At 45.0% G+C, this 9353-nt stretch overlaps 1 protein-coding gene across 4 annotated transcripts in view; it reads left to right on the top strand.

Moving 5' to 3' along the window:
- The window catches only part of depdc7a (DEP domain containing 7, paralog a), a 10757-nt gene extending 2074 nt beyond the window's left edge, over positions 1 to 8683 (top strand). For 2 of the 4 annotated variants that reach the window (XM_083690976.1, XM_083690978.1), the window contains exons 2-9: positions 3733 to 4159; positions 4522 to 4652; positions 4777 to 4969; positions 5746 to 5966; positions 7054 to 7196; positions 7304 to 7429; positions 7962 to 8040; positions 8309 to 8683. In XM_083690976.1, coding sequence (XP_083547102.1) covers positions 3744 to 4159; positions 4522 to 4652; positions 4777 to 4969; positions 5746 to 5966; positions 7054 to 7196; positions 7304 to 7429; positions 7962 to 8040; positions 8309 to 8523 — 1524 coding nt within the window. In that variant the 5' untranslated portion in view covers positions 3733 to 3743 and the 3' untranslated portion in view covers positions 8524 to 8683. Of the gene's footprint in view, positions 1 to 839; positions 933 to 3732; positions 4160 to 4521; positions 4653 to 4776; positions 4970 to 5745; positions 5967 to 7053; positions 7197 to 7303; positions 7430 to 7961; positions 8041 to 8308 lie in introns of those variants that run through there. The other 2 variants (XM_083690975.1, XM_083690977.1) reach the window with 2 other exon arrangements.
- Positions 8684 to 9353: the final 670 nt, after the last annotated feature.

Below are 9353 nucleotides of genomic sequence, written 5' to 3'. Positions count from 1 at the left end.
CCCTACTGGAGGTAAATGGCCTAGTATTGTAAACCACAGACAGCTGGGTGACATCTAAGTGTTTTGCATACTCCAGCTCCCTACAGTCAAAGGAAATAGTAGGTGCTATCAGCCAGTTTCCTATCAGCATTTTTGTTATCAACATTTTTTTATGCTGTATGTTAAACAAAGTGGAGCTAGGAAAATTAAAGAGTCAGAGATTTTGAAATAACTCCTTAGTCATTTAATGTTTTGAAACATTTGAATGTTGTGTTGATGGTTTTATAACTAAGAAAACATGTGTTATTACACGGTTACTACACTCTAGTCACTGACTCATTATTTTTCAATAAGCAAGTCACCAAGGTTACATTTTAACTTCAAAGAACAATTCTATTGCTGTCAAATGCATTGTATTATAATGACTAATCCTTTCAAGATAACTCCATTCTATAGAATAGTTTAGATTTTTTCAGATGTGAGTCATGCTGATGGGCATTCTTAGGGAGGTAACAACATTCCTTTCAAATCGTTTAGTCCCTACAACCTAAAGATAGGCTAAAGGTAAGGTTTTAATTCAGAACACTCAAACAGGTGAGCGATAAACTTGGCAGAAGAGAATAACAATAAAGAGATAAACCTGTGTCTGTGTGTATTTGAGAGAGAGAGAGACCAACACTTTTGACTTAAAGCTTCTCCGTTTTTAACAATGTTAATGATTCGTGTTATCATGTTAATTAGTGAGGAGGCGTTGTCTGAGTAATTGTCGCTTCCTGAATAAAGAATAAGAGGGGGGAGGTTTCGGGGTTGACCCTGCAGTTGCGTCACACTGGTGCGGAATGGGACTGAGGAGATCTACCAAGAGTACAATAGTAGCTAGATGACACGGAGGGAAAGAGCGGTAGCCGTTTAGCGCTCCGGGAACTTTCTCATGCAACAGCACCGACCACAAGGTAATAATAACAAATGCATATTTCATGAAGAATATTATTAGATTTTTTTACTGGGAAATCATGTTCCTACATTTGACCTTGTTTCTTGCATATGACGAAGTTCATATTTTTAAGTTTTAATGTAGCCTAATAATGGAGTAGGCTACTAGATTATTTGTTTTGAGGATTAGATTCAAAAGGGAATGCGCTTTAAATGTGGTAGTCTAATCTATGTTAGGTTTTATGTAGCCAGTAACTTAATATCCCAATAATTGAATCATTAAGAATGAAAGTGAAGAATGTGAGTTTTTGTGTATTTTCGTTCTTATCTCAGTAACTTGAAAAGCTTCAGAGTTATTGGTTGTTCTGCGAGGTATTTAGATTTAAATTCAAACTCACCATGGGTTTTCATTAGCATATGCCTTTAGGCTCAATCAGTTACTAGTCTGAGCGTGTGAATATAGGAATGTACGCTCCGGAGCCAAGCCCTACACCTGCTATGAAGGCAATATTCAAAACTACTCCAAAACATCCACTTGCATTATATCAATAATCTAACACACGTATGTAGGTAAATAGTCTATACACCAGTATCATCCACTATCTGAGCCTCTTCATCGAATGTATGTTTTAATTAGCATACGTAAGAGCCGTTCTAGGGCCTATCAGTGGAACGTCAACATGTTCCAATAGGGACCAAGTACACGACAGTACTCCCTTCGCGATTATTTACCTGCATGGTGTGCAAACACACCACTCTTTGTTGGCCTTGACCGAAATGAAAGAGAATTCCCACCTGATGCAGTCTGTCTGCGGGGACCTGGGAGGGTGGGAGGGAGGAAAACTGGCGACAGCTATGAAAACTGGGCTCGTATCTCAGTCGGCGCGGGCAACCAGAGGTGACAGAGCGGTCTGATTCCCAGGGTTGTTATGATCCACGAGGCCTCGACCCTGTGACCTGGACCTCGTGTGATGCGGAGTTGTGCGTTACTAAACCATTGATCTGAAGGTTTAATTGATCGGATCTGATTAAATATAGCCCCATGTTGTTAACCCAGAACCCCCAGACGGTTTTTGCCATATGGTCGCCCTTTAATACTTAGTCTTAATCGAGGATTGCATCTTAAAGTAGTTAGGGTAATTCAGTCAGTAGCCTAGCCTTGTCAAAGCAATGTCTTGTGTTTCTGTGTAGGCCTAATTCACCCTCCTACTGTCTGTGTTACATCACTGTTATTCATGTTTCTGGGCTTTGTTTTGCATATGGCAATTTGTCTCCCTCAGTCTATAATCAGTTGCTTAGGCGCACAATCCAGTCTTGTGCTTTTTCCCCCAGTGTTGTTTAGGGTCAAACATAAATGGTATATGTTAGAATACATGAATGTATATGTTTCTTATTCTGAGATCCTTGCTTTGATATACTGTTGCTGTTGGAGCTGTACAGCCTATCAAACATCTGCACTGGCCAGTGCCTGTTACACAATCCTCCACTAGATTTATCAGACACATGCAAATCTTTTCTAACGGTACCGAACATTCTCTCTGCAGAGTGCCGGAGAGGGAAATTTGCTTTGACAAAGTAGATCTCAGGGTAGGTGTCATAAAACTATAGTTCATCGAGATATGATTTGTCTCCAATGTACTTTCCTCCTGACCCGCCCATATAGGCCTGCTCTTTTCTAACAATGGAAAGAAAGTGAATGTCTGCTCTCTGCCTCCAAGTATGAGCTTCGTCAGGTCTTGTTTTTACATGAGCCTCTGGTGCTGTTATGAGGACCTGATTTATGGCCATACAGTGAGTCTCAGCTCCTCTCCAATGGACTACGCTAACATTTGCTTACCAGACCTTAAATGTTTCCCGCTGGGGGATGCATGAGAGGCCCTCACAGACCACAAAAACCTACACACACACACACACACATCAGCATCATAGGGGAGATCTGTGCCCCTCTCTTCATCTCAACTTCACCTTCCCCTCACCCTCCTCCTCCCTCTCCCTCTCCATCTCCTCTCTCTGTGGTGGGTGACATAAGCAGAAGCTCTTTTATGGTGCAGCCAAGTATTGTTAGTCAGTACTGTGGTTGAAGTAGTGCCATCCATAAATGAGCAGCATATTGGTATTGATCTAATGGAGCATGGATTGGTCTGTGTAATTGTATCTACATGTGCAGCAGATTATAGAGGGTTTTGATGCGTTTGAAATGGTTAGTCTCACTGGTGTTGTGATCGTGTGTGTGTGTGTGTGTGTGTGTGTTTGTTTGGTGTGTTTGTGATGTGGGATATGGCCCACCCTGTTAAGAGGAAAATAATGGGAAAGAGAATTTGAGGATAGCCCTGGAGAGAGAAGCCTCACAATCTGATCATTGTGTTGGGGTTGGATGGAGAAGGATGGGGGCGGGCAACAAAGTGTGTGTGTGTGTGTGTTTTTCTCAATGTGTGTGTGTGCGTAAGAGGAAAGGTTGAGAGGGGACATTAGCCCCAATGGTGTGTTTGTAGGGATGGTGTTAGATAGTTACACTGTGTATGCGTTCCTGTGTGTACTGGGGTGGGACTGGGTCGTATAAATGATTAAACTCACTGTTGTAGTGCATGTGCTATTGTTCTTGGCCCACAGTAATCTTTATTTTGGAGACGAGTTTGTATCAATGCCCTAAAAGCACACTTGATTTTTCAGACAGTGTTTCTCACTGTTTATTCTCCACTCACAACCCTTCTCCAATTTTCCTCCCCCCTCTTCCCCGCCCTCCCCCTTCTCCACTCCCCTCTACTCTGTCCAAACCTCCCCCCATCCCCCTCCTCTCCTCCCCTCTCCCCCCTCCTACAGTAGACTAGGGCATGGCCGGCCAGCCGTTCAGGGCCACCTTCATCTGGAGCAGCATCATCACCAACCTCCAGTCCCGTGTGGAGGTCAAACGCCGCCGCCACAACCTCAAGGCCTACCATGATTGCTTCCTGGGGTCGGAGGCTGTGGACGTGGTCCTGGCGCACGTCATCCAGAGCCGGTTTTGTGGCGACGCCGAGGTGCCCCGCACCAAGGCCGTCCGCCTCTGCCAGGCCCTCATGGACTCGCGGGTGTTCGAGGCAGTGGCCAACAAGGTGTTTGGGAAGGAGAAGAGGCGCGCCACGTTTGAGGACAGCAGCTGTAGTCTGTACAGGTTCCTGAGCGCCCCATCCAGCCCCACCATAATGGCCAACGCAAACTCATCCAGCATACCCAGGAACCGGAACAGCTACAGTCCACCATCTAAACGGTACAGTCCTCGGTGATACGGTTATTCATGCACTGATTTTATTTGGGTTATTCATCCTTCCCAAATGGCAGATTAATGATGCATTAGTTTTGCGAAGGATTCCTAATCCAAAATCCCACAGGGCTTTAGATTGTGTTTGAACTTCTCAGTTCATGCTCCGCTTAAAGTGTAGCAACCTGTGAGGCAAGGTATGATTGCACCGTATTTAGCACTTTAGCACTCGGAAAGAAGTTCCAGTTCTTTACTGGAAAAAACACAGAATCTAGTTACCTTTCAGTTTGAATTCTACTTTGGTCCCAACAATAGGTCTGTGATTGTTCCCAATCATGGCCACTGATTGCTGTCATTATGTGACTCTTCAGGCCAGAAGATCAGAGCTACTCCACTGACTCACCGGTCAAAACAGACAAATCACTAGAGGACATGTTAGGAAACCTCAACCTGAACTCAGCCATCACACCTCAGATGATCAACCTGGGCCTCTCACAGGAGTGTAAGTGTGTGTGTGTGTGTGTGTGTGTGTGTCTGTGTATGTCTCTGTGTGTGTATGTGATTGTTCGTATGTGTGACAATGCCTCTGTCCATGGTGTCGTGACTTCTCTGTACCTCTTCCTCAGTGGTGGACGATGTGTGGCGTCAGCAGACGGTGTTCAGGCTGCTGCAGCTGATAGAGCTCCCGCTGCTGGAGAGCCTGTTGGAGGGCAGGGAGTGCCCCCGGCCCATTCTACATGGCATGGACAGTGACCCAGACCTGCTCTACACCTCCAGCTACATGGACAGGGAGGTCCTCAAGGCCTTCAGTGAAGCACAGTAGGTGTCCTCCCTCTTATCTCCCAGCCCTTCTTTACCGCACCCTCTGTTTTTCACCTCCTTCTTCCTATTTCAAATGTATTCACTCCTATTGTACTTCTTCCTTTTCCTCTCCTCTTCCATAGGATCAGTAGTTAGTAAGCGTATGCTGACATCAGATCTATTCCACATACCTGAAGCATCACATTCAGAATAGAGGCCTGGCTCTAATAAAACCAAATCTCTCCCCAGTCACTCCATGACGTGAATCATAGTCTACAAGGTTATCTGACCAGGCAGAAATGCATGGTTATGTAAAACTCCCCTCTGTGTGTGTGTGTGTGTGTCAGCATCTTGCAAAGTCCCTCTCCTATCCTATCCTCTCTCACGGCAGGGTAACAACAGAGCTGGCTTGTGTTGTTTACCCTTTCTGTGTGTGTGTGTGTGTGTGTGTGTGTGTGTGTGTGTTTACTCCAAAGTAAAGCCTGGGCGGGCACTGTGCTCCTGCCCTCTGGGCATGCTCGTTCTAAGGGACACATGGCCAGCGAGAGTCTTTGTCTCTGGACTGCTGCTCTGGCTGCCTGAAGGTCATGGGCTTCATGGAGACATTTTCTCCTGCCTCTTTCTCGCATGCGCACATGCTGTCTTTCTCTTTCTGTAATTCTGTTCTCTGTTTCTGCTTCTGCTTCTTCATCCATCTGCTCTCTCTCTCTCTCTATCTAGATCTTTAGTCTACTATTAGATTGGCTTTGTTTACATCCTCCCCCCCCCCAATCCTCTCTCTTTCTCTCTCTCAGGGCTGATGAGTGGTTGTCAGCGGCAATGGACTGTCTGGAGCTCCTGCCCGATGAGTTGGTGGTGGAGGTGAGTCGAGGGTTGCCCCGCTGCGGTGACGACCAGGCCCAGTGTAAGAGGCTGCTGTACGAGGTCCTCGCCCAGCACTACAGCCAGACACAGCACCCACCCCTGCTCAGCAACCACGTCTTCGACATCCAATGCGGCATCTCCGAACAACTGGGTAAGAGAGGCTAAGAGGGGCTATGCACTTTAGGAAAATCATCCATCTATTCTGTTAAGTTATGAAACTACGTTTTTTGATAGCAAACTGTTGTATTATGAATTAGATTCAGTCTATATAGTGCAAAATGCTGCTCTTGACGCTAAACCTCTTGACTAGGGGGTTGTTCATGTTCAGATGCCTTCAAACGTTATTTCATTAAAATCCCTCCCATTTTGTGTTTTTTTTTTATGCTAAAATACCTCTAAAAGGTAGTACCAACCTTGTGCAGATGTAAATCAGTAGATAGATAAATAGGTACTTTATTGATCCCCGAGGGGAAATTAAGGCGTTACAGCAGCTTACATCACAAACAACAACAGCAAAATAAAGTGACAATAGAATAATAAAATAAAATAGACATCTGAAACATTATATACAGTAAGAACAGTCCAGTATGATTTAACATCCCCCAGCCTGACTCTGATCACCCCGATCGAGCCAGCCGGAGGAGGAGTTGTACAGTCTTATTGCGGCAGGCAGAAAAGATCTCCTATAGCACTCTTTAGTGCAACGTGGTTGTAATAATCTGTTGCTGAAGGAGCTTCTCTGCTCTGCCACAGTGTCATGTAGGGGATGGGAGGGATTGTTTATGATGCCAGGAGTTTGGTCCTCATCCTCCTATTGGCCACCTCCTCCACAGTGTCCAGGGTGACACCGGGGACAGAACCAGCTTTCCTAATAAGCTTGTTCAGCCTCTTGGTGACACCTTCCTTGATGCTGCCCCCCCAGCATACTACCGCGTACAACACTGCGCTGGCCACCACTGACTGGTAGAACATGTTCAGCAGAGTCCTGCACATGCCAAAGGACCTGAGCCTCCTCAGGAAATACCTTCTGCATACCTTGGTTGTAACAAGTGGTAATTTGAGTTAGAAAGGAAGAAGAAAGTTTATTTGCCATGCAATCAATTTTCATCAATTGTTGGAATGTAATTTCAGTGTAGGTACAGTGTTCTCCACACAGAAGTTAATGTAGAAGTTAAGTAGGTTGGTTCTTCCCCACTAACACTGTCATGTCCCTCTCTCTCTCTGTGGTGTGTTATTAGTGAATGGGAAGCAGGAGCAGGCTCTGGAGGCACTGCAGCTGTGTCTGAAGCTGCAGAACTCACGCAGCAGAGAGGAGCTGCGCAGACTGTTGCGCTTTATGGCTGTAGCAGCCAAGCCACAGGAGGTCAAACTACACAAAGAGGTGAGCTGTGTGTGTGTGTGTGTGTGTGTGTATATGCATGATATTTCAGACTTTATATCACAGAGATATTGCTGTTGCTGAGTTATTAAGGTGCTTTGTGGTTTCAGGTAGAGAACAGGATGGCGGTGAAGAGGTCTTTCTCCAGTGCCATCGTGTATAGCTCGAGATTGGCCAAGGGGAAGGTTGACCTACTGGTGCTGTTCATGTTGGATAACCACTGTGATGTGTTCAAGGTGTGTGTGCACCCGTCTTTTATCAGAAGGCACTGTGTGTGTGTGTGTGTGTGTGTGTGTGTGTGTGTGTGTGTGTGTGTGTGTGTGTGTGTGTGTGTGTGTGCGTGCTCAGCCTCTGCCCCTGTGGTGGGCTGAAGACCACTGGGTCACTGGGCTGATGCTGTTTACTCAGCCTGTTTAAAGACTGTTTACTTCTCAAACAACAAGACTGAATTTGGATGGGAGTTAATCTAGGACATGGTTCTTGATGTCACCCACGTCAGATGTCTGTTTGCTCTCTGAATAGTGTGAGGGTAAAGGAGACCAGGGGATGGTCGGGGGGGGGGAATAGCAACACTAAGACGTAGCCAGGCAACCCTATCTCTGAAGGCTCTGATATTGGAGTTGAGCACCAACAGTACCTGAGTGCAGCTGTAAAAAGTCTGCTTTTTGGGGTCATTTAGATTTCTGGCTTATTTACATTGTGCAATAGATGTAATGAAGACACTATGTTGTTACGACGTGTTCAACTTATTTGATTCTCTTCCACCAGATTCCAGTGTCGTTACACAAACTGGTCGGTGATAGACTCACCAAGATTGTGAAGGGAAAAGACCCAGAAGTCATAACAGGTATCTTTCTTTCTTTCTTTCTTTCTTTCATTCCATCATTCTGTTTGTTTGTATGTTTGTCTGTCTGTCTGTTTGTCTGTCTGTCCATACTACTGTCTGACTGAATTTAAACTTTTGTGGGGGATAAATATGTAACTCCTCCTCTCTCTCTCTCTCTCTCTCTCTCTCTCTCTCTCTCTCTCTCTCTCTCTCTCTCTCTCTCTCTCTCTCTCTCTCTCTCTCTCTCTCTCTCTCTCTCTCTCTCTCTCTCTCTCTCTCTCTCTCTCAGGCTCTACGTACTGCAGGAGAGTCACTAGAGAAGCGTACATGGAGAATGTACATAAAACGACTAAGGAGCAACTGTGGGCTCTACTCAAGACAATCCATGAGAACCCTAAACTGTCCCCCAAAGAGAAGAAGCGTCTACTAGGACAGTTCTACAAGGGCCACCCCGAAACCTTTGTCCAGTACTTTGGAAACAGATTGTCCAGTGTGGATATGTAGCTGGAGTGATATTTAATTAATAACTAATGTATTATTTTGTAAAAACAAAACAAAGGTCATGTAAATGTTGTAAAGATGCATTGTACAGATGGATTTTATTTACTTGGATGTGAGAAGATAAATGTGAAGTCTTGAATAAATGTGATGTTTCTTTTTTAAAGTTATGTCATGATTCTTTCATTTGGCTTTACCATCATCTGTCATGCTGCTTCACATTCAATTCGTTTTTTTATGCACTTAATCTACATTGGTAGAGGGATAGGACCCTATTTGTCACATAACCTTTCAGGACATTTTAGTCTTAGACAACCCCCCAAAACAGACCATATTTGGCCTAGCCGGTTCCAATGGAAACGAGAAAAACAGAAAGTGTTATTGAGCATCCTCATGGTGTGACAGTGACACTGGTGGGGTAACTCCCTGACAACCCTGTGTCTGCAGCCAGTTTGGAGAGGGTCAGAAGTTCTGCATATCCTGTTTCAATGAATGTATTCTTTGTGGTTACGCAACAGGCATAGAGTTGGGAATAAAGACGTTAGAATAGGATGAGGAGATCTCCAGTCCATAGAAACGGAATGAGGTCCAGTCCACACATCATGCGGTTTGCCAATGCCTACACAATATGATCCAGAGTCTGTACAATGTCTGGAGACAAGACAGGCGGAAATTTGAATTCTCCAAATTTGAAAGTATAATTTTGCGCTGTGGTGAACAGTCATAGAAAATTCATAAAGAGCATCCCTCCCTTGAGGTCTCAGTGTCTCTGTTGCCCTACCAACTGAGTTGTTACTGTCATCGGGAGGCTAAACAGCTGACAGTCATTTGTGGCA

Source organism: Argentina silus (assembly GCF_951799395.1).
Source record: "Argentina silus genome assembly, chromosome: 19".
NCBI classification, from domain to species: Eukaryota; Metazoa; Chordata; class Actinopteri; order Argentiniformes; family Argentinidae; genus Argentina; species Argentina silus.
This window is presented reverse-complemented; position numbering and strand designations above follow the sequence as displayed.